This window comes from Mustela nivalis (assembly GCF_964662115.1).
Source record: "Mustela nivalis genome assembly, chromosome: 17".
In the NCBI taxonomy this organism is placed as follows: domain Eukaryota; kingdom Metazoa; phylum Chordata; class Mammalia; order Carnivora; family Mustelidae; genus Mustela; species Mustela nivalis.
The window spans coordinates 28476166-28503126 of NC_139036.1; the positions used below are offsets into that span (position 1 = coordinate 28476166).

Sequence of the window (26961 nt, forward strand, 5' to 3'; positions counted from 1 at the left end):
GCTTAGCGAAATAAGTCAAGCAGAGAAAGACAACTATCATATGATCTCCCTGATATGAGGAAGTGGTGATGCAAGATGGAGGCTTAAGTGGGTAGGAGAAGAATAAATGAAACAAGATGGGATTGGGAGGGAGACAAACCATAAGTGACTCTTAATCTCACAAAACAAACTGAGGGTTGCTGGGGGGAGGGGGTTTGGGAGAAGGGGGTGGGATTATGGACATTGGGGAGGGTATGTGCTTTGGTGAGTGCTGTGAAGTGTGTAAACCTGGTGATTCACAGACCTGTACCCCTGGGGATAAAAATATATGTTTATAAAAAAAAAAAAAAAAAAAAAAAAAAAAAAAAAAAAAAAAAAAGAAAGGACCAATACCCAACTTTTGTAGCAACATGGACAGGACTGGAAGAGATTATTATGCTGAGTGAAGTAAGTCAAGCAGAGAGAGTCAATTATCATATGGTTTCACTTATTTGTGGAGCATAACAAATAGCATGGAGGACATGGGGAGTTAGAGAGGAGAAGGGAGTTGGGGGAAATTGGAAGGGGAGGTGAACCATGAGAGACTATGGACTCTGAAAAACAATCTGAGGGTTTTGAAGGGGTGGGGGGTGGGAGGTTGGGGTACTAGGTGGTGGGTATTATAAAGGGCACGAATTGCATGGAGCACTGGGTGTGGTGAAAAATAATGAATACTGTTATGCTGAAAATAAAAAATAAATTTAAAATAAAAAAAAATCTTTTAAAGATTTTGTAAGTTTATTATTTATTATTTATTTATGAGAGTATACACAAATGGAGGAACTGAGAGAGACAAGCAGACTCCAAGCTGAGCCCGACTTGGGGCTTGATCCCACAACCCTGAAAATCATGACCTGGAGGGAAATCAAAGTTGGACACTTAACTGACTGAGCCACACAGGTGTCCCATAAAGGCTGGTACTTTAATTCTTGCAATACTATCCTGGTCATGTTGCTATTTTTGGAAACCCTATACCTGTTTCAATAGTGAGATCATTGCACTAAATTTTTGAAATACCTTTTGGAATCACTAAATACTAGTGTCACATCTCTATGTACATTCTCAGTTAATGGAAATTTTTAGCCTGAGAAAATTAGATTTTGGAGTGAATAGATTTGAGGTTTATTTGGATAATACACCAAGGTTATGACTAAAATATATTGTGCTTAATTTTTCTCATGTCATTTACCAATTCTAAAGGCAATTTTAAGGGTCAAAAAATGTTTTCATTGCAGCACTGTTAAAAATAAATATCTTGCTTCTCAAATTACTAAGCAGCATATTCATAACAGTTATTCCTTAAAGGGAGGTGAGTGTCAATTTCACCTTTTCTACAAAATGGTTTACCTTATTTAAAGCATTCTGGAACAAAAGCAAATGAAAATTGACTCAACATATAATATCAATATATATTTCTTTAAACTATGGGTTTTTAAAGCTGAAAGGGATTTAAGTGATTTTTATAGTACTAAATGCCACATTTCACAAATGAAACTAATTTCTCAAAGGCAGGATGATTGCCAACGTAACTTAGCAAATTAGTGGCAGAGCTAGGAATAAAGCACAAGTCTCTTGTTTTCCACGTGGTATTCTTTCTACTACCCCACTACCCTTATCTGTGGATTAGGAACTAAACCAGAAAGGATAAATGGTTTCACCCTTTCAAAACAATTTAGAAATTATCTTCCATTCTAGTGTTTGTAACTTATTACTCAAAGAAAATATGTAATATTAGGGATCTAATATATCCTAATCTATAGATGAATTCTTGAACTGGTAAATTATCAATTTAAATTTCTTTGAACTATTCTTACAGTTGTACTATCCAATGTTGTGTTCAATCTAAACACCTTCAAAATAAAAGTAAATATTATATATAATAATTCATTTATCAAAATGAATATATAAAATACTTGATTTCTGGAAATTTCAAATTGAAAATAATAAACCATATCCACAACTTGACAACTCATAAAATTTCAATTCAAATCACCCACACAAAGCTAAATAAATATCCAATGAATAATAATGTTTCTTAGAAAAAGACGAGTAAATATATTTTTGGAAAGATGATAGTGAAGTGCATCTTCTATAATTACTTGATCAGAAGTATAGCTTCATTCAAAAATACATAAAAAGAGTCAAAATTAACAAAAAATTAGTGAGCAATAAGAACGTTTTTTGGCTGCAGTTACATGTTCGGGTTTAACTTATAAAATTTATTTATTTATTTATTTACAAAAATATTTTATTTATTTATCTAACAGAGAGAGAGAGAGAGAGAGAGAGAGAGATATCACAAGTAGTCAGAGAGACAGGCAGAGAGAGAGGGGAAAGCAGGCTCCCTGCCGAGCAGAGAGCCCCATGCGGGGCTTGATCTCAGGACCCTGAGATCATGACCAGAGGCTTCACCCACTGAGCCACCCAGGCGCCCCTACTTATAAAATTTATATATGAAGTTTTCTATCCTGATAGTTTTATAATTATAGCCTTCATGCAAGGACATGTCACTTTTTTCCACAATGATGATGAAACTAATTATAATTGAAAATCTGGAGTCATTCATTTGGCATTTTGTAACTTTACATAATTTGCTTAACATGTGCTTGACTTTGGTTCATCAAAAACAGAAAAATGTAAAACAATGTAAAAAAATCAGTTTTCTTCTTAATTCTTAATTGCTTACAAGTAGGCAGTTTAATACAGGAATAAACTCTTGAAGAAAACTTTGATTTCTAAAAATTATATATTGATTTGAGGTAAATATATAGTGAAACATGCCTAAAGTGTGACTGGTTAGACTGCTATTCATTTTTATGTATCAGTATGAAAATAAATGAAAAGAACTACAAAATACAAATATTTATGTGAAATTTAAAGGAAACTACGTATCTTTCAGATTAACTTTAAATTGTATATAGGTAAAGAAAACTTGTTAAAGGAAAATATTTTGTATGAATCACTTTATCAAAACTCAGAAACAATAAAATTTACATTCTGAACATAAAGAAAGACTTCTAAAAAACCTCTAATACCAAAGATAGTGAAAGATATTTTTAAAATAAAAAAAAAACCCTATACCATTTATCCAAAGTAGAAATTGTCATTTATGTTAGCATTTAATATAAGCATGACAATATATTTTTATAGCGTTACAGTTAAGTATTACTACCTAACACCATGGAACACACCTTTATTTTTGGAAGGAGACTGTTTAAATTTCTTTATATCTGTTTCACAAGTTTTCTCCGTTCCAATTTGTTTATGAGTTGTTTTTACATTATTACCAATGTTACGGATTTTACTTTCTGTGATATGCATGAGTCAATTCAACTTTGTGTCTGTGCAATCCTCAGCTTTCATTTCTTGGACTGAATCCACTCCTTTCATAGTTTTAATTTCAAAAAGATCCTCAACTAAAATGCAATTTGAATGATTAGCCAATCTATTGTCTCTATCACTTTCAACTAGTTCATTCTTTTCTTCATTTGTATCCATAGGATCATAAAGCTCAGGTGAAAAATAGATAGATTCATCCTCTGCTTCTGTTTCAGAAGCTCTATGTGAGATGGAAAGTTTAGCTTCTTCACCAACTGGAGACAATTCAGGGTCCGGATCCAGGGCTTCTTCACGGCAGAACAGCTGTTTGGAATCATTTCTTTTAAGAAGATTAGAATCAATCTTTATTGATGAAATAGTGATTTCTGACTGAGGGCATGGTCCAAATGATGCATTTACCATCAGAGCTGAGGACTCACATTTATCAGTGAGTGGAAAAACTGTTTCACATCCCTTTTCGGTTTCAAAAGCAGAAACACTAGAGGCAGAGTCTTCTGGTAACCTGAACTTAGGAGCTGCAGTTATAATTTCATCAGTAAGGTAATATCCCAAAGAATTAAAGCTAGACCAGCTAGCTCTCTTTGTCTGTTTGTTGAAGGTTGGGCTTGTAGATCTGGAAATCACAGTATTTTCTGCTTTCACTGCCTGGGGAGTCTCTTCAAATAATACAGGATCATCTACAAAAATTTAAGAGTGTTAATTTTCTGCTCCTAACAAATATAATTATTAAATTAACATAATTTTTATTAAAAATACTGACATAACTGTATTGGATCAAAACTTAAAGCCCACAACCAATAGTAGCAAGACTTCCATCTTAGAACAGAAAGCACAAAATGTGAACTCTGAAAGGAATCCTAAGCCTCCAGTGATTCTGAGCCCAAGTTAAAATGCTGTATGGTAAACTATCAAATTCCACACCAGGGACCTCAGAAGTGAATGAAGAAAGGAGGCGTAAAAGGAATAGGAAGAAGGCTGAGTAACGAAGGAAACACGCTATAAAAATCTGCCTTGAAAATCCACTAACCAAGGACTGGGAAAAACTAACCTAGATTAATTCCCTAAAGGACACTGGCAACCACAAACACTAAATTATTTGTTTAAAGTTATAAAACTGGTTAGTACTCAGGCCCAAACTAAAACTTATGTTTCCTGATTACCAGTCTTCTGGCCTTGAATTCACTATGGCATTTTTTTTTAAACTACCAGATACTACAAAGTAATTATTTAATACTTGATATATTAAACTATCACTTATTAGTTAAAATAATTAAAATGATACCCAATGATATAGATGACAGTATGGCAAACTTTGTCTACAACTGGGCTGACAGTAAAATTTTAGGCTTTGTGGCTCATATTGTTACCTGTTGCCACTACTGGTATAACTCCTTTTATTGCACTTTGCTTTACTGCAGATTGCAAATACTGCAACTTTTACAGATTGAGAGTTTGTGGCAACCCTGAATCAAGCAAGCCTACAAGCAACAATTTTCTAAAAGCATTTGCTTACTTCATATCTCTGTATCACATTTTGGTAATTCTTACAGTATTTCAGAGTTTTCATTATTATTTTATTTGTTATGGTCGTCTGTGATCAGTGATCTTTGATGTTACTATTGTAATTATTTGGGGGCATTGTAAATCACATCCATTTAAAGTAGTGAACTTAACAGACAAATGTGTGTATGCTGACTGGTCCACTGACCAGCTGTTCCCCCAACTCCTGCCCTTTCCTCAGGCCTCCCTATTTCCTGAGACACAACAATATTACAATCAGGCCAATTAATAATCCTACAATGGCCTCTAAGTGTCAAAGTGAAAGGAAGAGTCACACTTCTCTCACTTTATTTATTTTTGTATCTCACTTAAAATCAAAAGTTAGAAATGATATGGTTAGCGAGGAAGACATGTTGAAACTAAAACAGACCAAAGAGTAATTTTGACTTTCAAGTTTTATTATTTAAGAAATATATTTTTGGGGGGCACCTGGGTGGCACAGTCAGTTTAAGTGTCTGACTCTTGGTTTCAGCTCAGCTCATAATCTCAGGGTCAAGAGATCAAGCGCTACACTGGGCTCTGTGCTCAACACAGAATCTGCTTGGGAGTCTCCCTTTCTCCCTCTGCTCCTCCTGCTCATGTTCTCTCTTTAAAATAAATAAATAAATCTTTAAAAAGAAAGAGAGAGAATACATTTTTGTAAGGCAACAAATGCCACAGATAGGATTCCTTTGATGAATCTAGGCAAAAAAAAATTTTGAAAACCTTCTGGAGAGGATTCACCATTCCCAATGCCAGTAAGAACACTCATGATTCATGGGAAGAGGTCAAAATATTAACATTAAGAGGAGTTTGGAAGCCACCCGGTGAGTGACTTTGAGTGATTCAAGACTTCAGTAGAGATGCAGTAGAAACAGCAAGAGAATTAGTAGGGAAGCTTGCAAATGTGATTGAATTTCTGCCATCTCATAAAACAACTTCAATGGAAGAGGAACTGCTTCTTATACATGAGCAAAGAAAAGTGGTTTCTTGAGATAAAATCTACTCCCAGTGAAGATGCTCTGAAAATTGTTGAAATGACTACAAAGAATTTAGAATATTACATAAACAGTTCATAAAGTAGCAGCAGCATTTGAGAGGACTGGCTCCATTTTGAAAGAAGTTCTACTTTTGAATAAAATAGTTTCAAGCTATAGAGAGATCATTCTTTAAAGGAAGAGTCAATTGATGTGGCAAACTTCACTGGGGTCTTTTTAAAAGAGATTTTGACATCTACCCTAGCCTTCAGCAAACACCACCCTGATCAGTTAGCAGCCATTAACTATGAGGCATGACCTTCCACCAGCAAAAAGATTATGATATGTTGAAACCTCAGGTGGTTAGTGTATTTTTTTTGCAACAAAATATTTTTAAATTGGGGTATTTTATATTATACATTATTTTTTAAGACATGATGTTATTACACACTTAAGAGACTATAATATAATGTAAACACAACTTTTATATGCACTATGAAACCAAAAAATTCATTTGAATTGCTTTATTGTGATATTTGCTTTATTGTGGTGGTCTAGAACCAAACTCACAATATCTCTGAGGTATGTATGTATGTACTCAATTATGCTGTTTGAGTGCAAAAACATACTATGACTAAACTCTGCTGTTGTGTACTATATATAACTGAATGGATGTGACTATGTGCCATTAAACTTGATTCACAAAAAACAGATGGCCAAATTTGGTACATAAGCCACAGTTTGCTAATCTCTGACATAGACTATTAAATTCATATATATATATATATATATATATATATATATATATATTTGAAGATTTATTTATTTACTTACTTGAGAGAGAGTGCACACACAAGAGGGGGGAAGGGCAGAGGGAGGGAGAGAGAATCTCAAGGAGACTCCTTGCTGAGCATAGAGCCCTAAGTGGGGCTGGATCTCATGATCCTGAGATCATGACCTGAGCCAAAATCAAGAGTTGGATGTTCAACCAACTGAGCTACCCAGGCACCCCTCTTACATATAAAAAAAAAAAAAAAATTATAATTTAGAATATATGACTCTCACTCCTCTAAACTAAGAAATTCACATAAGAGAAGTATCTATAGATTAGACCAACTTTTGATATAGCCTTTAGGAAAACATGTACCATTTATACAGTATTTTACCATGCTATGATATTTATCATCTTATTAGATCGTTACAGTCCAGCTTGAGGGACAGGTATACAGAGATTCCTTTTTTCTATTAAGATTCAAGAAAGTTAAGTGACTTGCTCATTGTCACAAAGCTAGGTAGTGGCAAACCTGGTAAATGGAAAACATGCTTAGGTCTCTCTCTCTCTTTTTTTTTTTTTTTAAGATTTTATTTATTTATTTGACAGAGATCACAAATAGGCAGAGAAGCAGGCAGAGAGAGAGGGGAAAGCAGGCTCCCTGCTGAGCAGAGAGCCTAATGTGGGGCTCGATCCCAGGACCCTGAGATCATGAGCTGAGCTGAAAGCAGAGCTTTAACCCACTGAGCCACCCAGGCACCCCTATGCTTAGGTCTCTTGTTAAAAGTGTGTTCCTATCCCAATATACCACACTATTTCATTATTTTATGATAATACCTATTTCAGACCAATATGTTTAAGGAAATTAATCTATAGCAAATTAAATATCATTTCTATCTTTTCACTAGATATAACAAAAGACTTCTCTATCAAATGTAAATAGGCAAAACTTTTCAAACCTCCTTCCTTTCTAGAGATGATGCCTCTTGGTAGAGATGGACTTTTAGTTATTTTATGACGCTGGTGTTCATGGACACGTGCTTTTGCTTCATCTTTCCTAGGATTTTCTGGTGCTAGAGGACTTGTTACTTCTGATAAGTAAGTTAAACTACTGTCCTTCAAACAGGTCACTTCAAGTGTAGACTCATTGTCCTGTATAAACTTTCTGTCCTCTCTGGATACATCAATGACCTTTTGGTGTTTTTTGGAAAATTCAGCCAAGGACTCCAGTGCACTCTCAAAAGTTGAATGGTGCTGAATCTGCTGCCGTACCCATTTAGAAAGTCCTAAGGGAAAAAATAAACCCAAGGAAGATATTACATATTAAGAATACACTTAGATAATTTTTCTAATGAAGTAATCCACATGAATCTAGGGTATATAGAATGATTCTCAATATTTTTCCTGCCTAAACAACTTCACATGTACACTATGCTCATGTATGAGTAACGCTTTTCTTTATATACACTGATTATCAACTGGAGGGAGGGAAGAGGCAGTGGGAGTAGACTGGAAAGAGAGAAATATATTATCATCTGTTTAGAATAACTGGGGAAATAAGGCAAATTTTAATTTCATCATAATTCCCCACAAATATTGCTTACATTTTAATTTTAGGAAAATTAGAAGTTGTAAATAACATAGTCTTTCATTCCAACTTTGATTTCTTCCATGAAAATAAATTCAAGATGCCAGTCCCATAGGTTTTTTTTGTTGCCCTTTTCCCTCAATTCCAAATATGTCTTAAACTATCCTAGGAATGAAAGGAATAACAATGTTATTAGGGACAAACTGTGTCCTGTTTGAAATTTTATTATATAATTATTTTTTATTATATAAATAATCAAGTTGTAACGGATGTGATCTGACCTGTAACATGTGAAAACTGTACAACCCTGAACCATGTTGAAAGTATAAGGTGTTTTGTTTCATTTCAGAATGAAATTCAAAATCAGGTATCTGGACTTTTAGATGAAAATAAATATTCTCTTCTGGTGTTACTAAAATGATCATCATCTTCTGAAGTAGTTTAAAAAGTCACTACTGTATTTTAAGTTAAAAGAAAAATAAGATAGGGCTTTAAGTCACGATACATTCATTTCAAATACATTCCTTTGCTTTTATTTTAATGGAGCTTTTCTATATTTAATGTAAGTTGAATTGAGTTCTTTAGTTAATACAAATTGAATTTAAACAAAGACTAGCCTTCAAAAGGAATTTGTATGTCATTGTGCTATTATTGTCTAGATAAGAAGAGTTCACATTTTTATGAATCTCAGAAAAAATGAATAAAAATCATACAGAAATAATGAAAAATTCTTAATTTAAAAAATCTCTCAGGGGCGCCTGACTGGCTCAGTAGGGGCATACGACTTGATCTTGGGGTTGTAAGTTCTAGCTCCACGTTGGGTGTGGAGACTACTTAAAAATAAAATCCTAAAAAAAAAAAATCTCTCAGAAAATCTGAACCATCAGGGAAAAATTTAACTTCAAGATTTTAAAATAAAAAAAACTTGTTTTCAAACTTTGCATTTTTTTAGTTGAACTACAGTTGACAAGAAGAACATCTTAATTTTTTGAAGATTTTATTTTTAAGTGATCTCTACACCCAACATGGAGCTTGAAGTTACAACCCCAAGATCAAGAATCGTACGTTCTGTCTACTGAACAGCCAGGTGTGCCTAGAAGAACATTTTGAATAAGCATTTCCCTTAAAGTTATTTTTGTTTGCTTGGGGAAAATAATTATACTGATTAAACATGAAACTTTCTAAAATTGAAGAATTTTAGTATTATAGTCATTTCTTTCATGTTTGGAACTTTCTGTAATCAAAGAAAGCTTTTTTGTGTAAAATGTCAGGTTGCTTTTGAAAACTCAAAGAATCTGAGCTCCACCTGCTGACTAAACATAGCACTTAACATTTTGCTTTTAGTTACATGTCTGGACCTAAGCTTGCTTTACATGGAAAGGGGAGAAAAGAATGCTTTAATCCAGGTGGATATATTTTAATACCAAGCCAAATATTAGGCTCTGAAATAGAAAGAGTCCATACCCACAGGTAGCTAATCTGAAAGAAACTTAAAATTTTGTATCTCTTTATCATAGTATGGTTTGAACTTCTTAGCTCTAAAGATAATAAAGATGCAAGTATTTCCAACAGTTCTTTAATAACAGATCAATTCCTGGTATTGACTCTAAAGAGATGGTGTGACTGCTGGATAAAAACTATAGGCATATAATATGTGTTCATCTGAGTGGGGAAAAAATGACCATCTACTTCATCTTGAGGCCTACAGTGGTACTTTTTTTTCTTTTATAAAATACTCGCTCTGACTAACATGAACTGTAGAACAGCTGAAGCATTTCTAAACAATCAACAAACTTCAGTATAATCTAGAATGAAAGGATAAAGAATCCTAAGCAGCCAAAGGAAATGTGCTTACGTGCTTAAATGTAAAAATTTATTTTTTGGAAAATTCCTGCGAATAGCCTTTTCCCTGATAATGCTAAATAAATTATTATTCTGTTACTTAATTAAATCCCACATTCTATGAAATTAAAGGATACTAACTGATATGTTAGTATATGTTAACCAACTCCTCTATAAAGATTTTTTTAAATAGATAAGTATTAAATGCTAGATTTCCCATCAATATGAATTTTTCCATATTTGATCTAATAATTCAAATCCTGTCCAAAATTTTTCTTTAAAACTCGCAGTTATTAAATACCAAAGATTGTTATTAATTCTTACTCTAAGCCCAGCTGCAACTCTTACCAGATATATATCGACTGGGATTACTCCTGAAGCGATCATCCACTAGAATAAGAGCTCCCCAATCATTTTTGTGTCGAATACACCTATTAAAAAAAAAGGGGGGAGAATAATCAAATAAAAATGACTTTGAAAATAAAAGCCAACAGAGTGGCTGGGTGTAATAGTTGATTTAAGCGTCTGGCTCTTGGTTTCATCTTAGCTCGTGATCTCAGGGTTGTGAGATCGAACACCACACCAGGCCCTACCTCAGTGTGAAGTCTGCTTGAGAGTCTTTCTCCCTCCTTCACTCCTAAGATCACCTATGTTGTTATGGTGCATTATTCTTTTTGTGGATTATTGGATTTGGTTTGCTAAAATATTTTTTAATTTTAAAAATTATTCAAGGGGTGCCTGGGTAGCTCAGTTGATTAAGTGTCCGACTCTTGATTTCAGCTCAGGTCATAATCTCAGGGTTGTGAGATTGAGCCCTGCAACAGGCTCTGTACTCAGTGGGAAATCTGCCTGGGATCTTCTCTCTTGAGACCTCCCTCTCCTTCTGCCCCTCCTCCCCATGCTCTTTCTCTAAAATAATAAATAAATCTTAAAAAATTACTAAAAAAAAAAAGTGTACATATGGGGTATTATGCCTCCATCAGAAAGGATGAATACCCAACTTTTGTAGCAACATGGACGGGACTGGAGGAGATTATGTTGAGTGAAATAAGTCAAGCAGAGAGAGTCAATTATCATAGGGTTTCACTTATTTGTGGAGCATAACAAATAGCGTGGTGGACATGGGGAGTTAGGAGAAGGGAGTTGGGAGAAATTGGAAGGGGAGGTGAACCATGAGAGACTATGGACTCTGAAAAACAATCTGAGGGGTTTTAACTGGTGGGGAGGTGGGAGGTTGGGGGAACCAGGTGGTGGGTATTAGAGAGGGCACGGATTGCATGGAGCACTGGGTGTGGTACAGAAATAATGAATACTGTTATGCTGAAAATAAATAAAAAATAAATTTAAAAAAAGTGTACAATTTGGTGATTTTTAGTACAAAGTTGTGTAGGTTGCACAACTTTGTAAATGTACTAAAAATCACCAAATTGTACACTATCCATCACATATTTTTATGTTACCAAAAGAATCCCAGTGTTCACTAGTCACTCCCAATTATCCAACTATTCCCCTTATTCTCTGGCAATCATGAATACATTTGCTGTCTCTTTAATAAGCCTATTTTGGAAATTTCATATAACTGGAATTATGCAACATATGGCATATTGTGTCTGGCTTCTTTCATTTAGCACGATGCTTTCAAGGCTACTTCTACTGTGTATCAGTACTTCATTCCTTTTTACAGCTGAATAATATTCATCATATTTATCCATTCATAAGTTAATGTGCATTTGGGCTGTTTCCACCTTTTGAGTATTATGAATAATGCCACTATGAACATTTGGGTACAAATTCTCATATGAATCCAACCAACTAGAAGTGGAATTGATGGGTTGTAAAGAATTCAATGTTTAACTTTTTGAGGAGCTGCCATGCACTTTTTTCCTGGAGCACTTGCACAATTAAACATTTCTATAAGCTTTGTGTGAGATTTCCTATTTCTCCATGCCCCCACCAACCCTTGTTATTATCCATCTTTTTCATTATATGTACTCTAAGAAGTCTGAAGTATCATTTTACTGTGGCTTTAATTTGCATTTCTCTAATAAATGGTGATACTGGGCATCTTTTCATGTGCACACTCTGGCCACTTGTGTATCTCTCTTGGAGCAATGCTTATTCAAATTATTGGTCCACTTTTAAACTGTATTGTTTGTCTTCTTATGGTGGACTTATAAGAGTTCTTTATATATTCTGGAAACTAAACCCTTATCAGACACACTTTTTGCAAATATTTCCTCCTGTGCACGAATTCTTTTCCATTTTTTAGTAGTGTTCTTCAAAGAACAAAAGTTTTAACTTTGACAAAGCCCAATTTATCTAATTTTTTTAGTTGTGCTATTGATGTCAGATTTAAGAAACCACTGCCTAGTCCAAGACAAGAAGATATATGCCTTGTTAGTCTTTGACCCATTTTGAATTAACTTTTGTATATGGTGTGAAGAAGGGGATTGATTACCTTCATTCTTTTGCATGTGGATATCCAGTTATCCCAACACCATTAAAAAGATTTTTTTCCCTATTAAATTGTCTTGGCACATTTTTGGGGGTGGGAGGTTGCTTAAACAATAGGAATTTTGTCCTCACATTTTTTGAGGCTGGAAAGTACAAGAAAGAGGTGTGAACTAATTTAGTTCCCCAGTAAGGCTCTCCTCCTGGCTTGCAGATGCCAGCCATCTCACTGTGTCCTCACATGGGTGGGGGTCAGAAGAAGGAGAGGAAGAGAGAGATGACCAAGTTATCTGGTATCTCTTCTTATAAGGGCACCAATCCCATCATGAGGGCCCCACCTGTATGACCTCATCTAAACCTAATTATCTTCCAAAGGGCTCATCTCCAAATAGCATTATATTGTAGATTAGGGTTTCGACATATGAAGTTGAGGGGGGCACAATTCAGTCCATGGCAGGAAGTAAGAAAATTGTATAGTATATGAGACCCTACTAAGTATTAAGGAAAAAAATAAAAAGGGAAAGAGAACAGGGAATGTTGGTAGGGAGTGCTAAATTTTAAACACAGTGATATTGAGCAGTGAGAAAACATCAATTGAATCACAGGTAAGGGAATGAAATGTGTATATATGTGGAAGGGGAAGTGTTCTAGCTGAGAGAAATTCAAGTGCAAAGGCCCTGGAGCAAGAGCTTACCTTACACAGGGAACAGCAAGGATCACAATATACCTTTTTCAGTGTGGCCTCTTCTCTCCCTTTAGTTGTGGAGTTTGTTTTGTCAGTGTTCAGGTTGATTTATGGGGTATTTAAGATGACTTGGTAGTTATCTAGTTGTGTTTATGAGACAAGACAAACCTAGAGTTCTCCTACTCCTCTGCCAGCTTCTCCTCCTTCTGTCTTGACACTTTTGTAAAAAACCAACTCACTGAGATATGGGGGTTTGTTTCTGAACCTTCGATTCTACTCCTGTTTTCTGTATGTCTATATAATGCCAGTACAACACAGTCTCGATTATTGTAGCATTGCAATAAGTTTGAAGTTGAGAACTGCCAGTTCTCCAATTTTGTTCTTTTTCAAGATTCTTATGACTATTCTTAGTTTCTTTCTTTTTTAAAATTTTTATTTATTTATCTATCTATCTATCTATCTATCTATCTATTTATTAAAAGATTTTATTTATTGGGACACCTGGGTGGCTCAGTTGGTTAAGCGACTGCCTTAGGCTCAGGTCATGATCCCAGCCTCCTTGGATCAAGTCCCACATTGGGCTCCTTGCTCAGCAGGGAGCCTGCTTCTCCCTCTGCCTCTGCCTGCCACTCTGTCTGCCTGTGCTCGCTCTCACTCCTCTCTCTCTCTCTCTCTAACAAATAAATAAAATTTTAAAAAAAGATTTTATTTATTTATTTGACAGAGAGAGAGGGGGAAGCAGGCTCACTGGTGAGCAGAGAGCCCGATGCGGGGCTCGATCCCAGGACCCTGGGATCATGACCCGAGCCAAAGGCAGAGGCTTTAACCTGCTGAGCCACCCAGGTACCTATTCTTAGTTTCTTTCAATTTCCATGTGAATTATAGGATCAGTTTCTCAATTCCTGCAAGAAATCGGGCTGGTATTTTGGGATTGCACTAAATCTCTGCAGATCAGTTTGTGGAAACATTATCTTAATAAATCTTCCAGTCCCTGGAATTCTTCCATTTATTTAAAATTTTCTTTCAACAATGTTTTATAGCTTTTAGTGTATAAATCTTGCATTTCTTTTGTTAAAATTACTCCTAAGTAACTTATTCTTCTTGATGCTATTGCAAATGAAAAATTTTAAATTTATTTTTATTGAAATATAGTTGATACACAGCTTTACATTAGTTTCAGGTTTACAACATAGTGATTTAACAAGTCTATATGTTATACTATGCTTATGCCAAATGTAGCTACTTTTTGTCACCATATAATACTATTACATTATGTAAATGGAACCTCTTAATTTCATTTTTGGAATGTTTATTCCCTCTGTATACAAAGTGATTGATTTTTATATACTGAATATTTCTTGTAACTTACTGTACTTGTTTACTAGCTCTAACAGTTATATTTTATGGATACAGGATTTCCATGTAGAATACCATGTCATTTGCAAATTTTAAGATTATTTCTTTTCCAATCCAAATACTTTTTTTTCCCCCCTTGACTAATTGCTCCATGTAGAACCTCTAATACAATACTGAATACAAGTGGTGAGAGTGGACATCCTTATCTTGTTATCAAACACATCAGGGCAAAGTTTCAGTCTTAAGCCATTAAGATGTTCACTGTAAGTTTGTAAGAGATACCCTTCTATTTCTACTATCTTGAGTGTTTTATCATGAAAACATATTAGATATTGTCAAATGCTTTTTTCTCCTCTTGAGATTGTGTGGTTTTTGTATTTTATTCTACTAATATGGCATATTACTTTGATTGATTTGAGTTGGAACAACAAAATTGGTTGGATGTTGAACCAACCTTGCAATCCCAGGATAACCCCACTTGTGTGGGATTGTCTTTGTGTATAATCTTTTAGTAAGTTGCTGGATTCAATTTTCTGCTTTTCTGTTGAGGATTTTTGCATCTACACCCATAAGAGATATGCCACGTAGTTTTCCTTTCTTGTGATGTCTTTGATTGGTTTTGGTAACAGGCAATACTGGCCTCATAGAATATGATGATACATGCTTGCCCTTCTATTTTTCTTAAGTTTGTAAAGGACTGGTATTAACTCTTCTTTTAACATTTGCTAGAACTCACCAGTGAAGACATTTAGTCCTGAGCTTTTCTTTGTGGGAAATTTTCTGATTACTAATTCTTCTATCTCTTTACTTTTTATAGATATATTCAGATCTTTTTCTTGTGTGTTAGTTTCAGTAGCTTGTATTTTTCTATGAATTTGTCCATCCTAATTTATGTAATTTGCTGTCATGCAATTGTTGAAGGCATTCTCTTATAATGCTTTATATTTCTATCAGGTTGGTAGCAACATCCCCTCTTCATTCCTAAATTTAGTAATTTAAGTTCCCTTTGGTATTTTCTCTTGGTCAGTCTAGTTAAAGGTTGTCAATTTTCCTTATCTTCTTAAAGAACTAACTTCTGTTATCCTTATTTTTTTCTGCTGAATATTCTATTCTCTCTCTTTTATTTCCACTCTAGTATCTGTTATCCCTTTGATCTACTTGCCTAGGGCTTGGCTTGCGCTTCTTTTTCCAATTCCTGAGGGTAAGAGGTTAGATTACTGATTTCAGATTTTTCCTTAAAAAAATTTTACATACACACACACACACACACACACACACGCTCACACACATACATATATGGGCATTTACAACTATAAACTTCTTTATGAGCAATGTTTTCATTGTATCTTCAAAATTTTGGTACACTGTGTTTTCATTTTCACTCATCACAAGGTTTTTTCTAGTTTCTCTTATGACTTCTTCTTGGATCCACTGGTTAAGAATATGCTCTTTAATTTCCACATACTTAGGAATTTCCCATTTTTTCGTCTGTTATAGATTTCCAGTTTTATTCCACTGAGATCAGAAAAGATATTTTCTACCATTTTAGCCATTTAAAATTTATTGAAGACTGATTTTGTAAACTAATATATAGTCTATCCTGAAGAATATGCCACATGTACCTTAGGAGGGTGGAGTGTAATAGATATGTTAGGTTTATAACTGTTGGGTTATAGTGTTGAAGACTCACATTTTATTGATTTTATCATTGTTCTATTATGAAACTAGGGTAACAAAGTATCCAACTAGTTAACTGCTGAATTGTCTATTTCTGACAGTTTTTGCTACATATAATTTAGGGTCCTTTTGTTAGTTGCATTTATGTGTATATGTTACACAGCTAAATGTTACTTTTTTTTTAAGATTTTATTTGTTTATTTGACAAAGATTACAAGTAGGCAGAGAGGCAGGCTTGTTTACTGTTAGCATATTAAGTCTTTTCCCATCTGTGTACCTTAATCTATGTGTGTGTGTGTCTGTGTGTTTAACTACAGTGTTTCTCTTATAAGCAGAATATAGATGGGTCATATGTTTTTTCAGTGCTAAGCAGAGAGCCTGACCCACTGAGCCACCCAGGTGCCCCAATGTTACATATTCTTGATGAAGTGAAAGTTTATTATAGAATATTTATTGTCTCAGGATGCCTAGGTGGATCAGTTGGTTAAGCATCTACCTTTGGCTCAGGTCGTGATCCCAAGGTCCTGCATCTGGCTCCTTGCTCAGTGGGGTACATGTTTCCCCTCTGCCTGCCACTCACTCTCTCTTTCCTTCTCTCTCTCTCTGACAAATAAATAAAATCTTTTTAAAAAAGGAATATTTGGGTTAAAACCTCTGCCTTCGGCTCAGGTCATGTTCTCAGGGTCCTGGGATCGAGCTCCATATCGGGCTCTCTGCTCAGCGGGTAGCCTTGTTTCCCGCTCTCTCTGCCTGCCTCTCTGCCTACTTGTGATATCTCTCTCTCTCTCTCTGTCAAATAAATAAATAAATAAAAGGAACATTTATTGTCTCTATTAACAATTTTTGTCTTAAAGTCTATTTTGTCTGGTGTCTGTATAATTGACTAGTTTGCTTGTTTACTGTTAGCATATTAAGTCTTTTCCCATCTGTGTACCTTAATCTATGTGTGTGTGTGTCTGTGTGTTTAACTACAGTGTTTCTCTTATAAGCAGAATATAGATGGGTCATATGTTTTTTCAAAATCGGGGTTGTGAGATGGAGCCCCATGTCAGGTTCCGCCCTCAGCAGTCTGCTTGGAATACTTTTACCTTCTCCCAACCCTTCCTGTTTGTGTTCTCTCTCTCTAAAATAAATAAATAAATATTTAAAAAAATAAAGTTTTATTTATTTATTGGGGGGCAGGGAGAGTCCTCAAGCAGACTCCACACTGAGCACAGAGCCTGACATGGGGCTGCATCCCAGGATCTTGGGATCATGACGTGGGCTGAAATCGAGTCAGATGCTTAGCCGGCTGAGCCACTCTGGCACCCCATGTACACAATAGATATTTTTATGTATCATGTTAATTTCTTCTCATTTCTTATTATTTTGAGTTATTTTCTTTGTGGCTGCTTTAACACTTTAACTTACAACAATTTTATATGGATTAATACCCATTTAATTTCAACAGTATACAAAAATGTTGTTCCTGTCTAATTCTGTTCCTCCCCCCTCATCTTTGTGTTACTAATGTAATATAAATTACCTCTTTATATGTATGCCTGTACAGAAAAGAGGCAACACCATGCCAAACTGCTTATCCCCACAGAGGCCTGCATACAAGGTAGATTTTGGTGTTTAGGAACTTAGATTTCAGGAGGGTTCCAAACATTGACTGATAAAAGATGCTCCCTGTGTTTAAAATGTTTGTGCCAACACTGATTTATGTTGAGCACTTGCTTTGTTTCCAAGAGGTTGGACATTGAGGAAGTACTAGGCAGAAGCTATCTGAACAGCCACAAATAAAAACACCGAGGGCGCCTGGGTGGCCCAGTGGGTTAAGCCTCTGCTTTCAGCTCGGGTCATAATCTCAGGGTCCTGGGATCAAGTCCTGCATCAGGCTCTCTGCTAGGCAGGGAGCCTGATCCTCCTCTCTTTCTCTCTCTCTCTCTGCCTGCCTCTCTGCCTACTTGTGATCTTTGTCAAATAAATAAAATATTTAAAAAAACAAACAAAAAAACCTACGAGGTCCTGAGTCTTTAATGAGCTTCCCTAATTGGCAATATCTCACACGTTTTACCACAATCATTGCTGGGAAATTAAGTGCGTTCCATATGACTTCACTTAGAGAGAAGCCTTGGAAGATTTTGCCTGATTTCCCCTAGACATTGCCCATGTGCCTATTCTCTTTGCTGATTTTGCTTCATATTCTTTCAGTGTAATAAATCCTCTATGTGCATACAACTGTATGATGAATGTATTCCTCCTCCTAGTGAATTACTGAACCTGTGATAGTTTAGGGAACCCGCAAGACAATGCCTATCACTGCATATTTAAAATGATAGCTTTATGCAAGCTGTTTTAAATATCCAATAAGATAAAAAGAGTATACTATACATTTATATTGTTTTTTTATATTTATCTATGAAATTACCTTTATGAATACTCTTTATTCCTTCATATGGATATGTGACTGCGTAATGTTTTTTCATTTCAACCTGAAAAGGATCCCTTGTAGTATTTCTGGTAGGACACGTTTTCTGGACATTAATCCTTTCAGTTTTTGTTTATTTGGGAATATCTTACTTTGTCCTTCTTTTTTGAAGGACAGTTTTGTTAAATATAATACACTTTGTTGACAGTCTTTTTCTTTAAATATTTCTGACATATTTCTTTAAATATGTCAGTCCTTCTTAAATATTGCCTTCTGCTCTCCATAGTTTTCAGAAATATACTAAAATTATTGAGGATGTCTTACAAAGAGTTGTTTTTCTCTTGCTGTTTTCTAGATTCTCTTTGTCTTTTAGAAGTTTGATTATGACATGTCTACATACCTTTGATTTTAAATTACTTCAAATCTGCTGGTTTTTCTTAGATGTGCAGATTAATGTTTTTCATCAAATTTGGGAAGCTTCCAGGGGCGCCTGGGTGGCTCAGTGGGTTAAAGCCTCTGCCTTCAGCTCAGGTCATGATCCCAGGGTCCCGGGATCACGCCCCACATCGGGCTTTCAGCTCAGTGGGGAGATTGCTTCCTCCTCTCTCTCTGCCTGCCTCTGCCTACTTGTGATCTCTCTCTGTCAAATAAATAAATAAAATTAAAAAAAAAATTTGAGAAGCTTCCAGCCTTTATTTCTTCAATCAACTGATCTTTCTGTTCATTTCTCTCTCATCACCCAAGACTCCCATTATGCGTAAATTAGCAGCTTGATGGGGTCCTACAAGTCCCTGAGGCTATGTTCATTATTCTTCATTCTTTCCCTCTCTATTCCTCACACTGGATAATCTTAGTTGACTTACCTTTAACTGAAATGATTCTTCTTCCTGCTCAAAACTGCTGCTGAGTCACTCTAATGAATTTTTCATTTGTTACTGAAATTTTCAAATCCAGAATTTCCCTTACATTCTTTTAAAAAATTATTATTGATTCTATCTTCTTTGAAAAAATTCTATTTGGCGAGACATCATTTTCATAGTTTTTTGGCTATATTTAAAATAACTTTATACACTAACTACAATGTCTACACTACCTTAGGAACACTTCTTATTCGTTGTTTCTTCTTATGTGTATGGAATATCCATCTTTGCAGATGTCATAATTTTTGTTGAGAAAAGTGCATTTTAAATAATACAATGTGGCAACTGTAGAATTCAGATTCTTCCCTCTGCTCAAGGACTTTTGTTGCTGCTGTTGTGACTTTCTAAAAGTAATTCTTTGAAGTCTGTGTCCTATCATGTATTACTATTGGTAGATCAGCTTAGTATCCAGTTAATGACTAGGCAAAGATTCCTTAAACATTTGTAACCAGTATATCTCTCATTTGCCAAGAGGCGTTGCACATGTTTTCCAACATGTTTTTGATCCTCAGCCAGGCAGGTAACAACTCTGCCATAGTCTTCACTTCCTGCTTCCACAGAGCCTCAGGGTCAACCAGAGGTGAGAACTTAGGGTCTTCTCAGGTCTTTCCTGAGCATGTGTACACCGTGGTCATAGGCACCATTGTACATACAGGCATAGCCCACTAAAGTCTAGGAATATGTCAGAACTTTTAAAACCCCCTATATATATCTCATTTCCCAGTTTTTCCCACTAGGCTGTTTAGTTAGCTTATTATTTGGCCCAAATTTAGTCATCATCTCAGGATGCTGTGAAATTAAACAATTAATTTCCTGGGTAAGCTCCTAGTCAGGTCATGCAAAGATAGCCTTGTGAATGGGGTCTTCCAGGAAATCACCAGACAGTTTCCATAAATGACAATTTTCAAGAAGTAAGTTCCAGCCCTTCCTGTGGCTGGCAGATTATTGGCTTTCACCATGATTTAAAACCATTGTGAACTTGAAGAGAGGGAATGGGAATTGGGCAAGTGAAAATCCCACAACACTGTGTTCTTAATGAAGAGCCAGCAATTTTCATCAATAAATGTTTCCTGGAAAGTTGTAAACTGGTTAATTTACAGTTTTGAAAAACTTCATTCTAATTATTTAGCCTGTTTTCTCATTCCTTTGTTAGAGAATTTTCAGAAGTCTTTAATCTATAATTTTTGCACATCTCACCCAATTTGTTAATATGTTGTTAAGAATACTTTCACCTATGTTTTTGACAGATATTAGTCTGTAGTCTTTTTTTGTTTTTTATATTGTCTCATTGAGTTTTGGTAAGATAGTGCTGGCTTCATAAAATGGGAAGGGTTCTAACATCTATTTTTTTTTTCAAAGATTTTATTCATTTATTTGAGAGAGAGGGAGAGAGAGAATGAGGAGGGGCAGAGGAAGAGGAGGAAACAGACTCTCCACTTAGCAGGGAGCCCAAAAGTCAATTGAATTGACTATTCAATTTATCTTTTTCATCTTCAGTGAGTGGTACTTTGTGGGTTTCAGGGAATTAGTCTATTTCATTTAAGTTGTTGAATGTATGCATATAGTATAGTTTTGTCCGTATTGTCTTTTAACATCTGCAGGGTATACAGTAATATGATTTCTTTTATTCCAGAGATCAGTAGTTTGTGGCTTCCCTTTTTTTGTCCGTAACCTAGAGATTTATCAACTCTATTTAACTTTTTAAAATCAATTTTTTTTTAGGGTAGGGGCACCTGGATGGTGCAGTTAGTTGAGCATCTAGGTTCTTGGTTTCACCTCAGGTCATGATTTCAGGGACGTGAGATCAAGCCCTGTGTTGGGCTTTGCACTCAGCAGGGAGTCAAGTAGAGATTCTCTCTCCTTCTCCCTCTGCCCCTCCAACTCGTGCTTGCTCTCTCTCTCAAATAAACAAATCTTCTACAAAAAATAAATCAATTTTTTAATTCTTAGTTTCATTGATTTCCTTTGTTTTCAAACTCATTGATTTATACTCTTATCTTTATTATTTCCTTTTTTTGTTTGCTCTATATTTATTTTGCTTTTCTTTTCCTAACTTAAGGTAGAAGTTTATTGATTTGAGACCTTTCTTCTTTTTGAAAATAAACAACTATAGAAATTCCCCACTGAGCACTGCTATAGATGCAGCCCAATTATTTAGATATATTTTAATTTTTGATTAGATCAAAATATTTTCGAATTTTCCCAAGACTTTCTGCTTTACCTATGGATTATTTATAAGTACAGTTTTTAAAAAAAGATTTATCTCTTAGTTTTAGAGAGGGGGAAGGGGCATAGGGAGATGGAGAAAGAGTCTTAAGCAGACTCTGTGCTAAGTGTGGAGTCGGACACAGGGCTCAAACCCAGGAGGATGCTGAGATCACCGTAAGAGTCTAATGCCCAACTGGACTGTGCTGTCCAGGTGCCACTAGAAGTAGGTTTTTAATATGATTTCACTCATATGTGGAATTTAAGAAAATGGATGAATATATGGGAGGCAGGAAAAGAGAGATGAGGCAATAAATCAATAGACTCTTAAGTATAGAGAACAAACTGAGTGTTGATGGAGGGATGAGGGTGATGGGATAGACGGATGATGGGTATTAAGGAGGGCACTTGTTACGATGAGCAAATTTATTTGTAAATGATGACCCTCTGAACTCTACTCCTGAAGCCAATATTGAACATATTGACATTGACATTGAACATAGTTGACATTGTATGTCAACTAATTACAATTTAAATTTAAAAATAAAAAAAATAAAAAAACTTAAATTACTAGACATTTACTGTAAAAAATATACGTTTTTAATTTCCAAGTATTTGGACATTTTTCTTCTGTCAAGTGTTACTGACTTCTAATTTAATTATATTTTGATCAGAGAACACACTAGGATTTCAATTCTTTTAAATAAACATACAATTTATCATCCAGGATATGGTGTATATTGATAAATGTTCCTTGTGAACCTGGAAAAATGATTATTCTAACATTGTTGCATGGAGTGCACTATAGTATCAATTCAATCCAGCTGGTTAATAACATTGTTCAAGTCTTCTGTGTCTTTATTTGTTTTCTGTCTATTCCTTCTACTAATGAGAGAGAAAATAAAATCTTCAACTATACTTGTGAATTCATCTATTTCTCTGTTCAGATATGTTATTGCATCATATATTTTAAAGCTCTGTGCATACACATAAAGGATTGTTGTATCTTATTGGTAAATTGACCCTTTCGTCACTTTATAATTTTCATTTTTAAAGATTTTATTTATTTGTCAGAGAAAGAGAGCACAAGCAGGCAGAGTAGCATGCAGAGAGAGAAGCAGGCTCCCCTCTGAGCAAGGAGCCCAATACGGGCCTGGATCCCAGGACTCTGGGATCATGACCTGAGCCAAAGGCAGCAGCTTAATTGACTGAGCCACCCAGGAATCCCTGTAATTTTCATTCTTAATACTCCACTAATACTCCTTGCTCTGAACTCTACTTTGTCCAATATTAATTAGTTAATTAATATAGTTACTCCAGAAAGTTCACTTGTACTTTGAATTCTAGTCTTCCCAAATCTGTCTGCCACTATTTACTTTTCACAGTACTCAAATAGTTGTTTCATGCATTCTGTCTAGGTTTTTAAGATCGTATGTAGTATGCTTACTCCCTCTTATCAAGAGTTGAAACCTCCTTTTTTTTTTAAGATTTTTATTTATTTATTTGACAGACAGAGATCACAATTAGGCAGAGAGGTAGGCAGAGAGAGAGGAAGGGAAGCAGGTTCCCCACTGAGCAGAGAGCCCAACTCAGGGCTAGATCTCAGGACCCCGCGATCATGACCCAAGCCGAAGGCAGAGGCTTTAACACACTGAGGGCCCCAGGCACCCAACCACATGGCTATTCTTAAAAAGATAATTTTAATTTCACAAATTTTAATTTTTAATTAAAACACAAGCATAGTTTAAAAATCAAATAGCACAGTAGTTACAATTTTTATAAAAAACTCAGATTTCTCTTGTACCTATGTACACCCTATCTCCAATTCCCAATCCTCAGAAATAATTCCCTTGAATAAATTATAGTTCTACTCATTTACCTCCATGTTTCTAAATAGCTTTTAGTACTACTACTGCTTGATTTTTAACCTTTACATACTATGTATTGATTCTTCCTATAGAAGATGTTTATTCTCTGACATCACTAATACCTCATCATCTTTTCATTTTCCTGATAGTTATAACACAATTCTTGTGTAATCAATATTCAGTGGATTACCATTTATAGGTGTTACGTTGTACACGATGTTTACATTTTCTTTCTTGTACAAGACTTTTTGGTCTGTCCTAGAGTTAACAACTCTTTGCTTTTTTGCTTTTCTGTGTATTCTATGACTAATTAATTCCCAAACTTTCCATAGCTTTAAAAATTCTCAGTACAGTCAACCAAGAAACAATCTAGGTTGACTACTATGGGACTGCGCCACAGTTGTCACCCCAGAGCTTCCCTTTCTAATTTGAGAATTCTTTTTCCCTCTATTCTGGGTTAGAACTCGTTTCCTGCAACCTTGATATTCCTCTGTCTGAATTTTCTCTTATTTGATGAAGCACATCTTCCCATAGCATTCTGAGAAAGTGTGCATTTGAAGCTAATGTTTTAGGTCCCCCCCCCTTTTAAGATTTATTTATTTGTCAGAGAAGTGGGGGGAAGAGAGAAAGAGAGAACATGAACAAAGGAGTGGTAAGTGGAGGGAGAAGCCAGTTCCCCACTGAGCAAGGAGCCTGATGTGGGACTGGATCCCAGGACTCTGGGATCATGACCTGAGCTGAAGGCAGATGCTTAACTGACTGAGCCACCCAGATGACCCTAATATTTTAGATCCTTTGCATAGTGAAAGCTTTATTCTATCTTACAGCTTATCGATCATTTGAATTATACAGAATTTAAGTTGTAAGTCAAAGATTTGAAGATAATTTAAAACTGTCTTCTAGCTGCTAATGTTGCTTTTCTTCTTCTTTTTAAAAAAATTTTTTAAAATTTCTTTTCAGCGTAACAGTATTCATTGGTTTTGCACCACACCCAGTGCTCCATGCAATACGTGCCCTCCCTAATACCCACCACCTGGTTCCCCCAACCTCCCACTCCCCGCCCCTTCAAAACCCTCAGATTGTTTTTCAGAGTCCATAGTCTCTCATGGTTCACCTCCCCTTCCAATTTCCCTCAACTCCTTTCTCCTCTCCATCTTCCCTTGTCTTCCATGTTATTTGCTATGCTCCACAAGTAAGTGAAACCATGTGATAGTTGACTCTCTCTGCTTGACTTATTTCACTCAGCATAATGTTGCTTTTTAAGGAGTCTCTCAATTGTGATTCCATATTTTTTGTAATGAGACCTGGTTTTCTTCTCTCTGGAACGTTCCAGGGCTTTTTCTTTATCTCAGGTACTTTGAAACTGCACAGTGAGGTGCTTTGTAGCTTTTCTCCCTTTACTGGTGCTTGGGTGGGCCCCCTTAAACAGGAAATTATGCCCTTCAATTCTGAGCATTTTTCTTGAATTATTTCTTTATTTTATTTAAGTTCTTCCATATTTTTTCTTCTATATTTTCATCTTCTATATTTTCTCTGGTCTTTTCCTGTAGATCTCCTTTTTATCAGAGGTTGCTTCTTGCATACTGATCTTTAAATTTTCCCTCTTTGTTGTTTTGTTTTGACTGAGGAAATTTCAATTTTATCTTCTGAGCCCAATTCTACATTTAAAAATTTGCTATCATGTTAATGCCTGAAAACTTCTTAAAATAAATCTGTTCTTATTTCATGGAGGAAGTATCTTACCCTCTATGGATAATGGGTTGGCTAACTAAGCCCACACAGGAAATTTGGTCCATATCTTGTTTTTATACAGCCTACAAAGTAGGAATGGTAATCACATTTTCAGAGGGTTAAAGAAAAAATAAAGAAGAATATGGGTGCAGACTGTACATGGCCCAAAACCCCTAAAATAAGTATTGTACACCCCTGTACAGAAAAAGTTTGATCAACCTCTGTTCTATTGCACTGTTTCTGTTTTCTACAAGTTCTTCCACCCTATTTTTGTTTTGTTGGTATAATTTTGTTGTTTTGATCTGTATTTTTTATGTTACAGACTTCTTTTGATTATCTGGTGATCACTCTTTACACTTATGTAAGAGTAAAGTTTTAAAATGTTGATAGCTCAGGCTACACAGATGTGGCTTACATACAGGGAAGCTTTGCCAGAGGAAGGTACTTTGGTAGGAACAGGACCACTTTGCTACTATCTTTAGTATCTTTAGGTCTTTACTCACGAGGTCATTAACATCCCTAGATAGGAATACTGTACTTTCCTGGCTCAGAGACATAAAATTGATTATAAGCCTATTCAGAGCTGAGAAGAAAAGGGGGGTAGAGTTCTCACATTCCATAAACAGACTTTCCTTAACCCCCATCTTTAATACATCCTTAGCTATGCCTGGAGTTGAAGAATATGTAAACTCTCTAATAAAATCTTTCCAGAGTAAATTTGAGTGGGGGAGGGACTTGTCTACTTATAGTTACTTGCAGTCAATTCTTTTGTGATAATCCTACTTTAAATGATACTTTAGAATGCCCCAACGTCCTGTTTTTCCATGCCTGAATCTGAAGAATTTTGTTGGCTTTCACAAGTTTTCTTTTGCCTGCTAAGTCACTCAATCATTCATCTGTTCTCTGGTATTCAAAATTTGCTGACATCTCAGCTGTTAGTGTCCCCTCTCCCATTCTTTTTAACTTTGTAGTTTTGGCAATTTTATCATTTTTATTTCTTTAGCTTCATGGAATTTTGAGTGGGGTGAAGATGAATACAAATGTATGATTTTTCTAGAGATTTAAAACAATCTAAATTTTATATGACATTTTGTTGATATTATTTTAAAGTAACTCATAGGTTCTAAGGCATCAGACCACAAAATTAGTCAGGATAGGAAGATGGATAGTGCCAATATTATAAACCAGTATTGAAAATTAATGGAAAGTTGGGGTGCCACTCTATTTTTTATTCCATTTTGGTTTATGTTTAAATGTTCTATAGTAGAAAGGCATTTAAATTATCAAAACAGTTCAGAGAAAAGAATTTCACCTTTTCTTTTTTCCATTGTTTTCATTCTGCCTTGTTCAAATGAATTATGTCCACTTGAGACAAAGATTATACTTTCAGTAAAGCAGACCTGTTAGGAAACTCATAGTGCAGTTGTAACCTGGTCACAAAACCATCTGGTACATTCCCAAAGGCTGTTATTACATTTCATGGACTTATATTACTTCAAATACTCTAACAGTCCCATGTGGGCTTAAAAAAAAAATTAAAAAAAAAAAAAAAAAACCCAAAACCTCAATTTGTTTCTGCT

The 26961-nt window shown here is 35.3% G+C and overlaps 1 protein-coding gene across 3 annotated transcripts in view; it reads right to left on the reverse strand.

The window, feature by feature from the left end:
* Nucleotides 1–2745: 2745 nt before the first annotated feature.
* BRIP1 (BRCA1 interacting DNA helicase 1) overlaps nt 2746–26961 on the reverse strand; it is a 189525-nt gene continuing 165309 nt past the window's right edge. For all 3 annotated transcript variants that reach the window (XM_082705892.1, XM_082705891.1, XM_082705893.1), the window contains 3 exons: nt 10424–10506; nt 7605–7931; nt 2746–4034 (listed from right to left, as the gene is read on the reverse strand). In XM_082705892.1, coding sequence (XP_082562018.1) covers nt 3343–4034; nt 7605–7931; nt 10424–10506 — 1102 coding nt within the window. In that variant the 3' untranslated portion in view covers nt 2746–3342. The remainder of the gene's footprint in view (nt 4035–7604; nt 7932–10423; nt 10507–26961) is intronic.